Source organism: Camarhynchus parvulus, chromosome 9, assembly GCF_901933205.1.
Source record: "Camarhynchus parvulus chromosome 9, STF_HiC, whole genome shotgun sequence".
NCBI lineage: Eukaryota > Metazoa > Chordata > Aves > Passeriformes > Thraupidae > Camarhynchus > Camarhynchus parvulus.
The window spans coordinates 14,924,709-14,945,147 of NC_044579.1; the positions used below are offsets into that span (position 1 = coordinate 14,924,709).

Genomic DNA, 20,439 nt, shown 5'->3' on the forward strand with positions numbered 1-20,439 from the left:
AGAATTACCGGTTTTTAGCAGTTGGATGCAGTTATGTTTGTGTTTCTGGAGGTTTGTTGAAACTCATTTTGGATTCCTTCATAGGAAATTAATGCAAATACTTGGGACCTTACCAGAAATATGACAGATTTTTATTGTTTCATTATGGAGGTGAGTAGGAACAACAGTGCCCTGTGAGTGCAAAGACTGGCATAATGTAGCTCCCTAATGGAGCCGACAGAGTGGATGCAGCAGTAGACTTTCTATCCAGTCTGTCAGTATTCAGGAAGGCACCATGGGCTCAGCGACCTTGGAAGCATTACATGACTCATTTGATTTACAAGAATAAACTGTCCTGAATCTTCGATCTGGTGTGTCAGACAAATGAGGATTTCTACCAGGATCTGTCTCCTGGTATTGAGTGAACATTGAATGTTCTTCAGCAAATAGCAGGGCTGGATGTACTTCAGCTGCAGAAAATGATGGCACTGTAGGGTGGAGGTAATACTCAAAAAGGCATAATTAAAAAGACTGAATAAGGATCCCTCATAAGGATATACCTTACTATTATGTGGTATTTATCTAAAACTCTCTTTGGGTTTTAGGTTGGTGACCTTCAAGTATCAGAAATTGGGACTCTGTATGATTTAATCTGCTATTACATAAACTATTATGCAAATCTTACCGCTGAAGCATTTTTAAGTTCTGTGGACACGCTAAAGACATTCAGGGTTTTTCCTAATTCCATACTTGCTAGATTTAAGTTTCCCATCTTTAAGGTTCAGTTTTACAGTGATGTACTTCCTAATTACACCAACTTCCCTCAGTGTAAATATTCTCACAATTTCTTTTCTTAGAATAAGGCAAGATGCTACTGCTTCTCTCATCCTGCTATGGAAGGTCACAAGCACTGGATTTAAACAGTGTTCACTTATTGATGGCAGAAGTGTCACTCTTCTCCAGGCACTGGGTGGACTTGTGCTTTCTGAAGAAATGCTGGCATTAGGCAACAACTACTTTATTGGTGAGTAACGTGCTGGCTTTCTGTCCATCACCTCTAGGTGACAGCTGATGGTTTACTCAGCATTTAGGAGAACAAAGGACTAATTCCTTTAAGTGCTGAAAGATCCTAATGGGATATTGGGACCATGTTTCAGACATTGGTTCATTCAAACCAGACAAGAGCTACTCTAAATTCTTACACAGTTGGCACCATTCACTTTAAAATCTACACGGTCATTTTTGTCTGATACCTTGAGATGATGCAAGTTATTTTATATGTTCTAATTATATAAGCTTTTGGCAAATGCTGCAGTATATAATTGAATGCTTGAGGTGTTTCTTTGTCAGGGATTGTGTCATGGGATGCTTTGTGAAGAAGCTTAAGCCTGTAGACAGGAAAATTGAAAAAATACATTGCAAGATCAGATTTCCTATTATATTTTAACAGTGTTTAATTGCACTGCTTTTTTATCTTCTAGTGTTGTCTTTGTGAATATGGAGCCTTAGAAATATACTATTTGTTTCACTCAGCAATTAAATGTTAAGCATCTTTGTGGAAGGAGTATAATGAAAATAGCCTGATACATTATTTTAAGGGTATGGGAAATAACACAGATTTAAAGCTATATTTTTGCATAGACACAATAGATTTAATTAAATTGAGATTTCTGGGCAGATGTTTTATTATACCAATGACATGAAACCAAAATCATTGTAATAAAAGCACTTACTGTTATCTGCTTGAAATGCTGTATATTTTTAAAGGAACTATAAGCTGCTACAATTGTTATTTGAAAACTTACCATGCTAATAAATATAAAATTAAAAACATTCTGATGTAGAAACGTGGGGGAAAATTCCAAGTGCATAGCCAATACAGAAAATCCCCAAATACCGAAGTACTACCTTGTTTTCTCCTTTTTCAGCTATCACTTTCCAAAGATACTGCTTGAAGGTTGTTAGTAGAATAATTTAATTCTTATCATCAGTGGTTTCCATTAGTGATGTTTATTTCCTTCAAATAATTTTCCACTTTTTTTTAATATTATTATTCCTTCTAGGATACTTAGTTTTAGGCTTTTTCCCCCCCTTTTAATCTTGTTTTGCATTTAATTTATCAGAGCTAAAGCCTTCCTCTCATGTCTCTGGAATAAATTTTTGAATTTGCTTTTTGGTAGTTAATGTATGATAAAAGTATCCTGAAGACAGGAGAATTGGTAGCTTTTATGCAGTGGTGAAAATGCCTAAAGGCACAGCTTGCTCTAAGCTCCTAAGCAGAGCGCCCAGGTTGCTCTATGAAAGCTCCACTTGGCTGTACAAGCCATGCAGCATAGGTTATTGATTTAGATAACTAAAATATGTATTGTGTTACTCTTTCATAGCTTGCCTTGTCCTTTTGTCTCTATAGCTGAATTTCTGTCACTGGGATTCTTTGAATTTTTTATTGTGTGCTGGGTGACGTGAGGTGAAAATGTGCCTTTTCTTAGATGAATATAACATGAGGTTGAATTCAGAAAAATGGCTTATTTCATGCAGTACAAGTATTCTGAGACCTCTTGCTTTACTTCCATGTGGTTTTCAATACTTTCTTTGGTTTTTCATTTCCTGATAGTGAAGTTCTTTAAAATTTTCCAGCTGCTGAAACCAAGGCATGAATTTTTTAGTTTAAGAAAGAGCCTTTGAATTACTTTCTCAGTTGTATGGAAATATTCTGCTTACTTCCCATCATCAGTTTTTGTCTAAGGAAATGTAGGTCTTGGGTGTAAAACTTAAAAAGTAACTCAGTTATTTGGTGTGAAAATTAGTTTTATCTTCACTCAACTGAAATCCATAATTCTGCCAAGGCTTATAGAAAAATAATTTGATCTTTACTTCAGATTTGATCTAGATGTGTGGAAGAGGTCTGTCAATTTGACATGCCTTGCAAATTTTTAATCATTTAACTTTCAGTAAGTCACTTGAATAAAGTTTTTCTTATAGACAAATTTCCATGTTTCTTGATAGATGTGAAAAACTTATTCTAAGGTACAAAAAGTTAAAGTGAGTGCTTTTATATTAAAAAACCAGTAATGTTGCCAGTGCTTTTGTTGATGTTATTTAAGCTAGAATGATATGAGGAGGCCACAAGGTGCTGTAGGTTTCTGTAAGCAGTCACTAAGGCTGTGGACCATGTCAGTTGATACATTTACTTTATATAATTTTCTCCTCCTTCCCCAACTCTTTTTCTGTTTATTCAAGTGTAATTTTAAAATTCTCTTAATTGGTGAATTTTGTACAAGGGCAATTTTTTAATCACGTAAAAAATTTCTGATTAGAACTGTAAAAGAAAAATGAGGAAGATATGAGTGGGTTTTTTTGGTTTGACTTTTTTCTGTGTATGTCTCTTTTTGATCTACATCCTTTTTGAGTCATTTCTCACCGTGTTCCTTCCAAGTTTTGTTACTCAGCAAGGTACTTTAATTGCCTCTTGCAATTCTTTCTGAATAAGTTATTTATATCAAAGATAAAACATTTAGGGAAATATTATTTGTTTTGTGTTACCTTGTGGTGACACAAGTTTAAAGTTGTATAAACAAGATTGAAAAGACTCAGAAGTCAGCAGTAATGTGCTGATTTGCTGATCATGTGGTTCAGGGCACAGTGTGTAGAGGTTGGGAAGAATGCTGTTTTTGAGATCTAAAAATAGACCCTGTCAGCACAGAGCTGTTCACCCCAGAGACAGTACCTGCACTGTGTGAGAATGAAGGGGAGAGCACAGCACAGCTCACCCAAAAAGAGCGCTCTGTGTTCTCTGATGGGGTTTATAAAATGGCTGCTGCATCTGCAAACAGCCTCTTGCAGGGCAGGACAGAGTGATGGGGCTGTGGCTATGCAGCAGGATTATGTGGTTTAATTACAGCATTGACCTGGCTGTGGCCAGCAGCAGACTGCCTTGGACATTCTGTAACACACTACTTAATGTTCTGCTCAGAGGATTTTTAAGGAGTTTCTCTGTAAGGTTTGCTACTATACATGTGCCAGACCTCTAAAATAATTTGTTATGTTTTATTAGAGAGTGTACTTATTAGCCAGTGGGGAAGAAACCCCCCCAGTATGGTTCAGGCTTTGAAGTGAGCAAGTGAGTTGTGGAGGATGAAGCACACAGCCCATGCTGAGGTGCTGGTGGCTTTCAGTGCCAGGTGACTCCAGACAGAGGTGGCCAGGAGGTGGTTGGTCTCTAGGACAGGCCAGGTGAGCTGTTCCTCTCTGCTCACAGTTTGCAGCAGCAATGTTCCTTTTCAAACCAAGATTTTAAAAAAAGGGTGTTTAATCAAGAGCATTTCTGAACAGGAAATGTTTTTATTATCTCTTCTGTGGAGTGCTATTGGTGGGCATCAAGATTGGCCAAAGAGATAGTGAAAAAGGGAAGCAGGAGGGATTTAACAGTATCTTAAAAGAAGAGATGGAAATTAAAGGTTCAACATTAAAAACATTATTCAAGTAAAATGGAGGCTTTCCATTAATTAGACTTATAGATTGGTACTCTTTGTCCCAATGTTCTTTGAAGTTAATGACTGATTCCTGCATAAACTATTTATGATATTTATAAAATGTCTCATCAGTATTTGTTTTATTTCTGGATCTTCATATATTCATGCTAGCAGTAATGGTACTAGAATGTTTGAAAATGAATTAACTGCAAAACTTTACATTGTTAGAGTCATACACCTATTCTTCATTGCAATATATCTTGAAACATTGAAATCAGATGAAATAAATTTTACAAGTCTGAAAAAGTGAGATAAGAGGTCCCTGATTCACCATCAGCTGGTGGAGGAGTCTTTCAGAAGTTCTCATGAATGCTAATAAGTTACAGCTAAGGATCTCTGGGGTGAGTTGAAATTGCTGCTTATTATATGTTTTGGGGGAAATCTAATCTACCCAGCACTGTGCAGTCCTCTCTTTCAGGGAATAATACTCTGGATTTTGGAACACGTATATATTTTTCTATACTAGATTGTTACAAACGCAGAAGATTTACTGAATTGATTAAATAATAGCTGTCTTGAGAAAAAATTACACATTAACATTTTTCTTAAAGAAATAAAAAAGGGCTTTGAAGGACATTCTCAGCTTGTATGGCATCTTCCACAAAAATCCTTTATGATTTGTTGCATGCATCTCTTTTATCCAAGCATGTTCTCACACTGTGACTGAGAACTGGAACATTAATTTTGAGAACATAGGTCGCTGTCAAAATACTGAAAAAACCAAATCCAATGTAGACTAAAAGCATTAAAGCATTTCCTTTTTTTTAATGCCCACATTTTAGAAGTTTTACAGTGATTGTACACCATCTGCTTCTTCATGAGTCAGTTAATTTACCCTGGTGCTAAATTAATATACCTGTTTACTAAGGCAACAGCTCTGTGCTTCAGGTGTATCCAAAGGTACACCTGTGGCTGGCAGACTTGCAGTCAGGCAGGTCTAATTTCACACAGTTTCCAGTCTGCTTGGAAAACTGATATATATATACACCTGTGTGGCTGTACAGATAGCAGAACATATTTAACAGTCCAGTTAACAGCTAGGACACAAAGCAACCAGAGCTTCTTTTTAATGAATTTGGAGATTGAGTAATAATTCATAGAATCACAGAACATGCTGAGTTGGAAGGGATTCATCAGGGTCATCCAACTCCTGGTCCTGCACAAGGCACCTGAAGAATCCCACCCTGTGCCTGAGAGCATTGTCCAAACACTTCTTGAACTCTGTCAGCCTTGGTGCTGTGACCACTGCCCTGGGGAGCCAGTTCTGTGCCCAACACCCTCTGGATGATAAATATTTTCCTATTATCTGACCTAAGCCTCCCCTGACACAGCTTCATACCATTTTCCTTTTCATACCAATACAAAACTGCATATTATTTGATTATTGTATGACTATTACTTAGTTTTAAGAAGTGTTTATCTGGAGGTTTTGGGCATAATGTAGAAGGTGGAGCTGGCACTGCTGACTGTGTGCATACAACCTATTTCCTTTCTTTCTTCTAACAACATTAAAAAATGAAATTATGTTTTCAGGTCATTATCATGGCTGTTAGGATATTATTTCTGTTGAAAAAAGATCATCATCTTATCAGCTTTCATGATAAAATGTTGGTAAAATTGATCTTCTGCCTCAGTGTGGCCAGAGCTGAAACAGTAATGATGGGAGCTTCTTCAGAAAAATAGTAGAACAAACAGCTGGGCCATTAGTATTTTGCTTCCATTTTCCCATAGGTAATATGATAGAAAATTTGTATATAATTGTAAAAAATGCTTCTAAGTAGCTTGAAACGACTTGCTTTTAGACTTTGTGCTTTATTTAGCACTTCCACGCTGCTGCTTAAGCAGCTGCTTAAAAAGCAGCTTCCATGAGATAGTGCTACATTAGCTTTTTAGCTTATTGTCTGCTTATTAAATCAAAGGAAGACATTTATAAGCAAAATTGCTATTTCTCAGATAAGCCCTTGCAGGTAATAAGGTAGAAAGTTTAACATTTAATATGAATTAATATTTTTATCTGAACAGAAAAGCACAACCTTTAAATTATAATGTTTATTTTCATCACAGCAAACAGAAACTGATGCAGATTTGTCAGTTGACATTGCTTGGCATATCATCTGGTTTTCTCCAAGATGCCCAGCCTTTAGATCAATACAATATAATTAGCTGCTTTAAACTATAATTATCAAGTATTTAAAGAATATTTCCTTAAATAAAATTGGTAGCTGTACAAACTCACTTGAAAATAGGTGCTCTAGCATCTTTGTGATGAGATGAAGAGCACTGATGCCATTCAAATGCCAACACCTCTAAGGCAGCTTGCTTGAATTCCACAAAACTTTTTGATGTTTGGCTTAAAAAGGAAAATTAATGCTCGGCTTCTGAAGCACAAAATATCTGCTGCTTTTTAATAAGTGTGGGAGCCATATGGTTCTATGTCAGGAGGGATAATATTTTCCAATCCAAAATGCTATCCTGTCTTTCAAATGCAACAAAGTATTTTCTATTCTAACTCTGCCCTGAGCAGTTATTTACTCTTCTGTTGTTCTTTGATTATTCAATGAATTTTCCTGCAAGACCTTAACACACATTAAGGAGTAGTCACCACCAATACTTGTGCAGTTATATTGAACAGGCAAAGTGAAACAGTATAAAAATACTATGTGAAATAAACATAATATAGAGAGATATTTTGAAACAAGTTGGTCTTTTCTAACTCTTCTTGTCTGGAAATAGGATTTTAGATTAGGAGGCAAATTGCAGATTTGAGATGTGTTTTTTGTTGTTACAGGCCTCTAAAACATGGACGCATTTCTGTCTAAAGAAAGCAGTTTACTGCATCTTGAAATTGTTTTCAGTTAAGCAAAAAATTAAATAGGACAATTTTATTTCATAATAGGAGATGTGTGAATTGTGTTCACTGAAAGCCACGTAATCAAGTTACTCTAGCTTTAACAAGTTGCCATGTCTCAGCTGAGCATCTGTGTGAGCTCCCAGTCCAGGGCATACTGCAGTCATTTGACTTAACCCTCTTTCACTCTGGACCTAATTAAATCTCCGTGCCCTGCACATGCTGTGGGGATGTGCAGAGCCCCTGTCCGTGTGCGTGGCCGTTCTGCTCCTTTTGTGCAAGGCGGCCTCGCTGGGGGGGGTTGCTGACAACTGCTCCAGTGAGTGGGGTTCTCAATTTTAAGTGTGTAATTTGCCTGGAAGGGCCCTATTGTCTGCAGATTTGAGCATTGTGCTCAACAGAACATTTCCCTGGGGTTCTGGGCACAAGAGCTAGCCTTGCAGAAAATGGCCTTTTGGTAAGCAATAGCAGCAGCAGCAAAGTGTGAACTGCAAGAAAAGCGTAGTGAAGTGTTAATTTCAATGATTTATTTTAAAAGATGGCCTTTCAGCATTCAGCTGAAGTCCAAACCATTCTGTAGAATGTTGTTGGCCTATATAAGAAAGGGTATCTTTTATAAGTATGATAAAATAAATATCCTGTTCTTTGTGGTCAAGTTGCATGTCTCACATATAAGTGGATGTAAACATCAGACTGGTTACTATTTTCATACATTGTATTATGTTTTAAGCTAGCATTTAAATAAGTTTAGACTAATCTTTATTAAATTAGTAAATTATTCAAAATTAATTTCTATTAACTTCTATTTCTAGCGAGTAATAATGGGAAATTATTTTTCTAGTCTGTCTTTGGAGGTTCATCTGCTCAAATTTGTAATGTTTGGTGCGATACCTTTTGTTTGTTTCTCTAATTTTAAGATTCCTCTTTCTTCAAATATGACTTCTGTGACCAATTTGCAATCAAGATCAAGACATTTATTTTAAGTTGATCACATGGTTGTTTACATGATAACCTCTTGGACAGACTGCTTAACCTGATCCATGGAATATGGATACCAGTGCATAACTGGTACATTGTCTCACCAGTGGGAGACACATTTTAATAATGCTTGTAAAATGCATTGAGATCTTCAGGTGGTAGTGTAACATGCTGTAATGTGTATTTAAAAGTAGGGTAGCCACTAATAGAGCCTTTCAGTTGAAGCAGTCACTAGGGATGTATCCTGGCCAACCTTGCCATCTCATCTTCTGCAGCTCCCCTTAGTGCAGTCCCAGCTGTGCCACTTATATTCCCCCACACTTAACTACATTTGCCAAGTGAGGAATCAAAGCTTCTAGTGGTCTACATTTGGGCCCAAAATAGTTCTGTGCCAACTTGGCGCTGAAATGCTGACAAATAAAGATACATTGGGAAATTGTGATACAGGAAATCTTTCAGAAGAATAGTCTTGTCACCCTTTGCAGGGCTTTCACCATTACTTTGGACTGTAAGCAGAGTCCTTGAAGCTGGGGGAGAAGGTCACAACAGGCTACTGCCACAGGTCCTTAATAAGCTGAATGCAAGTGGCTTTGTAAGAGGAAGTGCACTCCTGCTAGCTGACTCTTTCATAATTCTGTAATGGGGTTTGGTCTAGTCAAGTTATTAAGTTGAATAATTGTTTAAGTAACAGTGAAATTCAGAAATTGACATTTGTTATAGAGGAAATGTATTGGAACATGGGACTTTGCTATGCTAAGTGAATTCAACTGTTTTGCTCAGTTCATAAATCTATTTTTACTACCAGTGCTGCAAAACTGAACTCCAGCTTGAAAGGCAAGCTGTGCGCTGTTTCTTCTCAAAGTTTTGGTAATAATTTTCTGACACCCAAATTTTGCTTTTTCTTACACCAGTATAACACTATCATTGTCAATCTGCCTCTGCTAGAACTGCAGGACTGTTACTGAGGATGTAACTTGAGCAACTTACCTTTTAGTGGTTATACTTGAGAAGAGACTGTTTGATTGTAGGAGTCCAGGCTATTTTTATTGTTGGTAGCAAAGGAAGAAAGCATATCCATCTAAAACTGACTGTGGCTATGAATGCAATTTGGAGAAGACAATGAATGTGATGAGAAGGTTTTCAGTCACCTCCCAGGAAAAATTCTTTGAATTGCTGTTTCACATGAGCTTGTGAAAAATAAAATATTTGAAACAGTTCTTGAATTGATTCTCATTAGAATCTATATATACTTTCAAAAGCAGTATCTGACCAAGGCTTCTGTGAATAAAGCACAGTAAGCACACTGATCTATATGGAATTTGGGAGAGTTGTGCCACCTATAAATAGTGCTATTTGTGGACAAAATAGCAATTTTGCTATTGCAGCTGTATTTTTGTATCCCCAGATGCTGTGTTGCCTAGCAGCATCGTTAGAGAGTGATCTCAGATGTTCTGTACGGTGCTGATGGCACTGATGTACTGCATCAAAGATTGCAAATAGCATTGATTACCTGTTCCTCGCTTCTCATTTTCTTATGTATGATAATCATCCTGAGGCAAACTAGGAAAGGATTCCTGACCCATTTTTCCTATTCTGTAGAGCAGTATTGGTGTCAGGGTCCTGAGGGGATTGGTAGGCCTTAATGACCCTGAGTATCAGTGTCATGGAGAGGGGGGTAAATGTTTGTCCGTTTGTAAATCAAAAGCAGGCTTCTATTTAACATGTAAAGGTAAATTTTCAGAGTTGAGTGCATCATGAGAACATCTTGTCATGCTTTTTCATTTGTTAGGTCTCTAAAATGAGTTGGACATGGCTTGTATGAACAAGAGAAGGATTGAGCTTGCTTAATTTGATAGATGGAAAACTATTTGAGATTGTGATATACAGCGCCATAACAGAGGGAAATCGGTTCATATAGTTAAAGTAAATTTCCAACTTCATGCTTAGATCCAAGAAGGCACTCTGAAGCATGGTGGGTGATTAGTACAGACCTCTGTTTTCATAGTAATTTTCATGGTATTGAATGTTAGCTATATCACATGACATGGACATGAAATAGTCTTTGGATAAAATTTGGACATCAAACACTTTTAGGAGGAAGAGCTAGAATTAATTCCTTTTTTTTTTTCCTGGTGGGTACTGTAATAAAAATATAGTTCTCTTTCTTTCCTAGCTTCCTTTTTTCAAGTGTTCTTATGTCTGCAAAGTTCAATGGCCATTAAAAAGAGAGGTTGAGCATATTGACCACTCTTGTTTAGATTGCTGGATAACGTCGTCGTTTGTGGTGGGAGAGATGTGTTCAAACAGAAAATTCTTCTGGACTCTTTTACACTTTAGGTTATTTCTATGACTTTCCATCAGATGTGGATGAAATATCAGCTATACTTAGGTAGCTTCTCTCCTGGACCAGTAAGGTTTCTAAAGGATGCTCATTATGCTCTGATAACAGCAGTGTTTTCTCTAGAAGCTGAAATCTGATCTGGAAGTATCACAGCTTTGCTGTGTTACTGCATGACAAGAACTGAAGATATGGTGCAGGCACACCAAGTACTGCTGCTTTGATCTTGAAGGACTGATATGATCTGTTTTTCTTCCACTTAACTATATCTCAGTTTCCCATTTTCCAAATAATGAATAGCTGACTGTACTGTACATGGGGAATGGCGTGGAGACTCTACATCACCTTATTCTGGGGCCCTTTTTAGTTTTTCTACCATCTTGACTTAGCAATGCCCTTGGTGCAAGGGCTGCTTGCTGTGCAGGGGAGCTGTAGGCACTTAGTGTCTTTGAGAACTTCACTGCTTTGCAAAATGTTGAAGTTGGCTACTGACCCCAAAAGCTTTTGGTGTGGGAAAGTGTTGAGAGAGAAAAAGAGAACAGATGGAAACTGATAGACATCCCACTGCTGTCTCATTTCCTTGGGAAACCAGGCTAAAAATAAGTTGAAAACTTGAGGACTGCTACTTTGTTGTGAGTGCCCAATCCTGCCTTGACAGTCATTCTCACTCATCCAAGAAACCTTTAGGTGAACTCAAAGATCTACTCTTCTTTGAACTGGAACTAAAAGGATAATCTACTGTTTCAGCCAAAGGTGGATGTCTTTGGAATGCATGTATTCACTGTGTAGAATACAGAGATATATTTGAGCCAAATGCAAAAGGTGTTGGTGTGTGTCAGAGCATGTGGGGCATAGCAAGAGTTAGTGAATGATTTCTAGTGAAGTGTTTTGCCTTTTGCTAACATTATATGCAATATGATAACCTTCTTGGTGGTCTGTTAGCTTCAGTCTTCCCTATTTTGACTGTCCACTGTGGACCAGCTCGCTGACCTCACACTGCTGTGTTTAGAAGGAAGGTATTGCTAAGAAATGGGGCTTGTGGGGGAAGCAGATCAGTTTGTCTAGTCTAGAAAGCATACACTCAATTGATGTTTGAGTACTGGTAATCTGAATGGCATGATATGATCTTCTGAAAGTATCTGGACATAATGATGACACCTGTCCTCTTTTAGTTTGACTTTATTCCTTTTTTTTCATTCTTAACTTTCTTGATGTGAGTGAAACAGGAACACCCATACCTCCTGCTCCTAGACATGTGTGTGGAACTGCCAGGGAGGAAGGAGCTGTAGTGTATTTTACCATGCTTTCTGCCAAGGAAATTGTGCAGGCATTTCCGAGACTATCAAATGCGTGTGCAAAAAGCTTGAAAATGCCTCCTCTGCAATCTGTGACTACTCACATCACATTATGATTTATTTGGCTTGAGAATTGTTTCCGTTACATTACTGTAAATAACTCAACCCTGAATTCTGCAACTAAAAATGCTTTGATGCCATTATGTTTTAACTGGCTTTAGAAAAACCAGCAAGGTTGAACTGAACAAAATTACCTTTTGGTATAAACTGCTGTAATATTTTTCGCCAGACCTGAGATGAAAGGAGCTGTAAATATGGTTCTGAAATTATTCTCTCATCTCGAAGTTAAAAATAGAACTTAAAACTCACTATAGTTCAGTTGCTGTTATGGGAATTGGGGAAAGAATTAATTGAAGTGCTATGACCTGAGTTAAGCAGGGTGTTATATTTAGATGGTCAGACAAGCTTCTTTTAGCCTTAAAACCTAGAGATCTCAGAACATTATGTGCAACTTCTATAAAGTGAAAATAAACACCCATGTTTGTATGTTTCTAGTATTTACAAATTAGGTGAGATAATTAGAATTTGCAGGAAAATGTGTGTCATTCTAGAGAGAATAATGATTTTTGCAGTGGTTTGCCTAAGGGCTTTTGATACCAAAATAGTAACAAGATTCAAAGTACAAAGAAGGTTGATTTTATATTTCTTTAGGGAACTGTCCTGAAGAATATGTAACAATCTGCTTCAGACAAGGAAATGTGAACCCAAAGACATTTTCTAAATACCACATTCTTCCAAGCATTCACATATAATTGCATGACTGCCAATGACAATTGCATGACTGCCAATGACAATTGCATTCAATTGTTAAAGAAAAATTCTGGCTGCATCTTTGAACAGATGGGTAAAAATGGGGTATGTATTGAGGCCAGAATAAATTGGCTTGCTTTGAAGAGGTCATCAGATTACAATAATCTTCACTAGCCAAAACAGACCATTAGGCATTTGGAACTATACCCAATACATGTGTTTTTGTTTTTGTTTTTTTAATCTGATCCTTTAGAACATTCAGCTAACTTGTAGAGGCTGTACTCAAGCCAGTGGTGTCTATGTAGGACATAAGATTTTCCTGTTTGAAGGCAGGATTTAGGGATCATAGACAACTAACAGCTGAAGGAATGAAGCATTTTAAAAGGTGAAATCTAAAAATGAAGAACAAAGAATTCAAGTCTTCCACATGATTTTGCGTGGAATTTGTAGAATTAGTCATGCTTGACACTTCCATATGCAAAGTGTAAGTAATGCTTAGCAGCTGTTCTGAAAGAGAATTCACTTTAAGTTCTGTTTCATTAAACTTTTGTTTGTTCCTTCGTGTTCATTAAAAATATTTTATTTTTTTTCTCATGAGTAAATGTTGTGCTATCTCCAGTCTATAATGCAAGAAGCTGAATTGCATCTTTGAAGCTCCTTAGAGGTTTAGGCTGTAAATGGATTTTGCAATTTAAAGTGAAAAATCCAAGAAAAAACATTCTATGTCATACACTGCATCTATTTAGTGTTGTACTTTTAAAAATAAAGGATATTTGTTTTAAAAAAAACCCATCAATTTTCGCTTAAATTCTTTCTATATTTTCTAAAGAAAAGGGGAACCATAGAATGGCTTTGTGCCTGCAACATTCCATTTTGGTACTACAGACCCTTTGGAGTTTGCCTACATGGAGGATAGTGAAATCAAGGTTTGGCAGTTTATGGAAGGATCTTTGGTGGATTTTATGCATAAATTCTACATACAGTATATACACTGTACCAAACCCACATTTTTGTGTCAGTGCACATTTATTCTCCCCAGACAAAACAATTAATTGATGCCACAGATGGAATGGCTGTGGTGCAGGAGTCTAATCAGAGTGCTGGAATGAGGCAGTTCAAGCACAAGTACAGGAGCAGGGGCTGTGTATTTTCATATGAACTCTGACTTTATCCCATATGTTATGGACTGTGTGTGTGCCCCATTTTATCTTTCCTGTTGTCCTTCTTTTATTTTTCAGATTAATCTGTTAGGAATATGTGTGATAGTGAAGTTGTTATGCTCCAGTGTGTTTTAATAGCTACCAACCATAATTTTTTTTCCTTCCATGCAATTACAGGTGCTAGCCAGCGATTCATGAATCTTGCTGTTCCTTGTCCAGTGTTCTTATTTCCATGTTTAGTTCATCTTTATCTGCCATATCAGCTTATAGAGACATCAGATGAGACATTCAATAATACTTGTATTGCAAATACACAAAGAAGTGCTGTCAAGTGGTATAAGTATATTCTTGCAAACTTCGTAGAAAACAAAACCAAAGGGATTTGCCATCTTTTACCAATGTAAGGAATCTGGGTGCTTTTTAGCTCTGAAAGTAGCTTTTATGAATTCATTTAAATGTATTCCTCCACAAAATTTTATTTTCATGTTCCTTGTCATTAAAGAAATTAAAGAAATATATATTTTAACTTTTAAAAAAGTGGGTGGCAAAAGCATTTTATTTTAAAACATAAAAAAAAATAGGTTTGAGCTCTGGAAGTAGATCTGTTTCACCATCCTGTCTTCCTTTATTTTAATCAATATAATGAGGTTTGTCTCCAAATTGTATTTTAATTTGTATTTACATGCCTTGCAATCAGAGAGGTGTGTATTAAGTATGAGCAATTTTGTTCTTAGTTGACAGTTTATTTCAAATAAGCTTTATTTGTTTGTCTAGCTGCAGAGCATTAACAGTATCAGCCTATTTTGTCATATAACAAGAATATTTGCTTTTTTTTTAAAAGGTTTTTTGAATGATTCAGTTACCAAGTGCATTGTGGCTCTACGTTTGACTGTGGTGGTGAAAGTGAGTACCTGCATGCCTGTGGGGAGCCATTCAGACAACTTCCCATGCTCAGGCAAAGGGAAATGCATCACCAAGCCAGATGAGGTAAGGTCAACTCACCAAAACATTCCTGTAATGTGGCAATTCCATGATAATTGAAACACAGGGCAAATTGTCCTTGGTGTTTATACCTTGCAGCTGTGGAACAGGCATTGAAAGCCCACAGGTGTTACTAAATAACAACAATATTTATCTGCTACACCTGAAAATCAAGCGCTTGAAGCAAAAAAATAACAGAAACGAGATGCAGAGATTCATACCCTGCCCTGGCAATAAAAACAATGGTTCAAATCAGGTGTAAGGGAATTTGCACTGCATCTTAGAGTCACTGTAGAAGAAAGTTTCTCTGAAGGAGGACCATGGTGTGGGCACTTGGGATCTCCAGTCTCCACACCAATGGGCTCAGATTTGTTAAGTTCTCAACCTTGTCGTAGGTTTTAGGTCAGCTTTAATCTAGTGCTTCTCTCTCCACCTCTTAATAACTGCTTACTGAGAGTAGACTGACCAATGCGATGGAATTACCTGATCATAATTGTGAGAAGAAGCAGAATGGAGTAATTTGATAGTGGTTGCAAGGTTTCCTGTACAGCTTTGTCCTTTACGTAATACTGCATTAGGGATTACAATGGCAATTCTACTGGACTCTGGGGATTTTGTGTGATCTAGCAACATAAGAAAATAAGAACAAAAACGGTCAAATTTGCAGTCTATTCTGCTTTTACAAAACCAGACTGGGCTTTTGTGATTTAGATACTGTATGCTCTGTTACCTTCTATACATGTTATTTTTTATTTCATGGATTAAAAGTCATTTACAGCACAAATATGCACAGTTAATCTTTGGTTTTGTTATTATTCATTTAGGAGATAAAAGCAGTAGTAACTGTTGAGTAAATATTAACAGCTGTGAGCCTGCTGTGAGCACAAAAAATTTGGCATATTGAGTGAATTCACTTGTAGTTCATCTGCTACCATTTTCTGATTTAAATTCACAATAAGCATGTTTGATAGAAAATGGTGTTTTGAATTGTAACAACAATAATTAAATTGCCACAGTAATCTATACATACATGGCAGTACTAACATCTGGAATAATTATCTGTTTTATTTCTCAAAAATGAATTTGTAAAATGCTTGAGGTAATGTGTGAACATAATTATTGCAAGATGAATTTAAAATAAATGCTGCTTTACTATACCAGCTGGCTGGTATCCAAATAAATTATTCATTCAGATACAGTGACATATTTCATGGTCCAGTTTAGTTTTTGTGCTTTACTGTGTTTTATCATTCTTATTTTATAAATTCAATATTTTGAATTTGACTTACATAAATATATTCACATTTACTGTGCATAACAAAATATTGTCTTTTTCCATTTTTTTGTCAATTTGAGAGTTATATCTTTTGATAGATTGCTTTATTTCATATATTTTTGTGTTTATCTAATTTTATGACTCTAATTTCTGTCTCTTGTTTCATGTGATGTTACAAAATAAGAATAAATTATTTCTTATATCTATGCAGAAGAATTAATGCATTTCTGTATTAAGAGAAAAGCATATATGGCCTCTAATAATTATCCATGCGTTATTAATCTTTTAAGATTAATAAAGTAATTTTTTCTTTAAAAAAGACAGATTGGCTTCACAGCAAGAAAGAGAAGCAATTATTTAACTCATACAAAGATAAACCAGTATCTGTTTGTTCCTACCTGTAATCTTGACATTGGAAGCTTTATATGTTAAAAGCAGAACAGTGAGTGATGAGAGAGCCCTGCCTTGTGCACATTCAGGCTGCTGCTTTCCCTGGCAAGTGAATAGAAAAAATTGGGATTGTTCATATCTTATCACTATTCTGTCTCTGAACCTAATAACCAGAAAATTTATTAAGGCAGTGTTTTTGGTATAACTTGCACTAGGCTGTAGTTGACCTGTGGCTGAAGCTGTGGGACACACAAACTTTGTCAAAATCCACTTCTGAAGAGTATCTAGTGATTAATGGCAGTCAGAGATCAAGAATTAGCAGGATTCTCAATATTTCTAAGTATAAAAAATTTATAAAAATTATGTAAATATATTTATATGACCATTAAAGATATATAAATATCTTCAAATAAAATTTTAACTTCAGAAATGCAATTGCTTCTATTTTTGCTGTCATTAACTGCTCCTGAGTTTTCTAGAACCTGAATAAATGAGTAATGCTCCCAGAGATCCTCTCAAATGCCATCAAACCTGTGCCAGGTGCCTGCTGGGCTGGGGTAGCTTGCTAGAACATCAAATACAGTGACCCAAAGGAAGTTAATTTATATCCAGCCTCCTACTCCAGGGGGAATTAAAATGCCATGTTGTCTTTTTGCCTGTCCTGTGTTTCTAAATCCATGAGCTTTCCTTGATCCTTAGCCTATATTGGTGCATCAGAGAACTTCAGATAGGACCCTGATTCATGCTCAGCATAAAATAAAAATAGAAGGACATATTTCATTAAGTAGAATGTTTGTGTCATTGTTTAACTGAAATTATGCGAGATGTGCTCTAAAATGTCTTGATGATTTCCCTAATGATGGAGCAAGCGGCTGCCAAAATTGCATGCTTGACATGACAGCCATTGTGTCTGTTTCCCACAAGGCACTTCTTTTTGCAGAACATAAACTTTAATTTTCTTTAAATTTAAAATGCACCCTTTGTGATTTGCTGTTTGTTTTTATCCATAATTCATTCTGGTTTTGCACAATCTAGTCTTGCAGGATGCAGAGCAACTTCTTAGAAGAATTGGGCATAAAAGGCCCAATGCCATGAGCAAGCTCAGAGCTCTGCTGGCTGTAGTCATTGCTTCCAGTGCCAAGAAGATTAATGGTTGTCTTTGGGCTTTTATGTGCTTCATAGTTTTATTTCAAATCTAGTAGTGTGTAAAAGAATGTAGGAACACATCTGCTTATTGGGAAATTTAAATGTAGTTAACAATCTGCAGTGAAATAAGCACGGGGGTTACTGTTATGTATAGAGTGCATTTAACTATAAACAAATGAATTCTGGTCTAACCTGGGAGTCTTGGCTAGATTTTAGTCATTCCTTGCTGATCTATAACTTGATTTCTACTCAGCTCAATGCTTTTTATAGAGTGTGGTTATGAAAAGCAAAGTTCTAATGCAAAGTTTTGTTTTCGATTATTGTTGCTTTTGAATGGAAGATAAAATTCATCACCTTGAGTGAAACTCTGTACAGTGAGGTGATGCTGAGCTCAAGTGATGCCTCTTTCTTCCTTTGTATGAACTTTGTGCCTGTTTTGCTGCCATGCTTGCCACTTGTCCACAAGGGAAACAGGAATGTGTCAGAAATATAGCATTGGTCTTGGCATCATCACAATATAAATACTGCTCTCACATTCATCTGCTCACCTTTACACCAGGATGAGTTAACAGTTAGCAGTTAATGAAAAAGTTGTGATGTTAAGCCAAAGGGGAGAGATTTGTCAGGTGTGAATTTCTGATTTCATGTAAGATTTTGAAGTGAACTTGGGCCATCCATTGATTGTGAGTGCCATGATTCTGCTTATATAAGAGGTTGTTTCTCTCACAGATTGCTCTGTTCCATAACTTTGACTCTCCCACAAAAAATATGGATGGGCTGACTGTGTAAATATGAATTTTTATTGCTAGATTTAGAACCCATTTCACAAAAAAATTTACACAAAAAATATCTGGCCTCTGCCTGCACACAGAAATAATACATTGAATTGAATAGCCATCATTTCCATGTCTTCTATGCAAGCTAGAAGCTTTAGGATAGATCCATTTGATAATAGTCTGTAAAAAGGCAAATTATAAAACCCCTCATGTATACCTGAAGGTATGCTGTCCTGCATATGGACTTATTTTCCTAAGTACAGTATGCTCTGGAGTATGCAATTATCATCAATATTTTGCTCAAATATTATAGTGACTCAGTCTGAGTTGTACTAAATACTGAAAGTCTTTCTCAGTAAGAGAGAGTAGACATTAGTTTTGTTCTGGTCATCTTGATTTCTTTTCCATAGTGAAAAAAGGATTTATTACTCTCCTAATTAGACTAGCTAAAAAGTACTATATTCCAGCTCTTTTTATGATATGGTACATGTTGCTATATAGCAAATTATTTTTAAAAATTATTTTATTGCCATCCAAAATTATACTATATATTTGCACTTAATCAAGTAAAATAGATGATCTTTTCATTGATAGGAGATAATGTTGAAGTTTTTACTGACATTAATTCTAGCATAATGGCAGTGTGGAGCTGCTTCTTGACTCAGTTTGGCTCAAATATACTGGTGGATGTTATCTGTTCAGGAAACAAAAAAGTAGTATCAACTGGGGTAAGTGATAATAACCTAATCTTCCCCACAGAATAACTTGTCAGCATCTCAGAACTGTTACCTGCCATTAGATAGTTCAGATTGAAGTGTTAAAATGGTTTTCTTTTGCAGCTTTCAAACCCCATTTTGTTAATACTCTTTATGGTAAATTGATCTCTATATCAAACTCTTGGATAAAACTTTAAAGATAGTAACTGTGCTATGTGAGTATAATAATCTTGACTCTCTTTTGCTTGACTGTCTTTCCTTTCTGTTGAACTACAGCCTTTTTTGGAAACCTGTCATTGGTGATGTGTGAGGTACTCAGAGCTGTTTGGTGAAGAGGTTGGAGTGAATTCCAGAGCACGTGTAGACTGTACACTTAAGGGCTTCTGGCACTCCTGATAAATAACATAGTCATGGTTTTGAGTTTTGAAGATGTATCATATTTATTCTTGTATAACTACCAGTGTTATAGTTGTAAGGAAGAGTGGAATCTGGAGTTTACGGAGTGAAGTTTTTTATTTAGGTGAAGATGATTATTTTCTACTTAAGTCACAACTGTTTATTCATATGAAGCAAAACCAGAAGCCGCCATCTCTTTGCTTCTAGTTCCGTGCGTGTTCTGCACTTTGCATTCCAGTGTTTGTGCATGGGACAGCTGCGTTCCAGCACCGAAGGTCTGGCTTTGGAATAGCTGAGAGTGAGTGATGTTGCCATCTAGTGTTTGAAGGACAAAGATTCAGATCTCATCTAAATGCATACCACAGAGGAGAGAGCTTGCTGCTTTTCTTGGAGACTTCCTTGACAATCATAGTCACCTAAAGAGTTTTTAAATCTGATTTGAATTATTTTATTACCAACAAAAATGTGCCATAACATGCCTCCTGTAGGTACTTTAAGCCTTTAAGAGGTGTAGTGGTCTTGATTTTTATTAAGCAGCGAAGTTTGGAAAAGGTAATGAATACACTCAGAAGAAGACATATTTTAACAGAATTGAAAGGGGGTGTTACTGCTGAAGTACCACTCTGGGAGCTTGTCATCTAAAGAGTGCATATCTGTAGTAGGACTTTGTTGCAGTAAATCTGCACATTATTGATTCTGACAGTTATTTCAGCCTATAAATCTAATTTCTGGAATGGAAGAAAAAATGTATAATGATTTAGATCTGATCCCAGACTCCTTGTCTAGATGAAATGACCCAACATCATTAAAAATTTAAG

General features: G+C 36.4%; 1 protein-coding gene across 1 annotated transcript in view; it reads left to right on the forward strand.

Moving 5' to 3' along the window:
• DNER (delta/notch like EGF repeat containing) overlaps positions 1-20,439 on the forward strand; it is a 111,254-nt gene that overhangs the window by 59,910 nt on the left and 30,905 nt on the right. The window contains exons 4-5 of the mRNA XM_030954062.1: positions 837-1,003; positions 14,782-14,927. Of these exons, the coding sequence (XP_030809922.1) occupies positions 837-1,003; positions 14,782-14,927 (313 nt within the window). The remainder of the gene's footprint in view (positions 1-836; positions 1,004-14,781; positions 14,928-20,439) is intronic.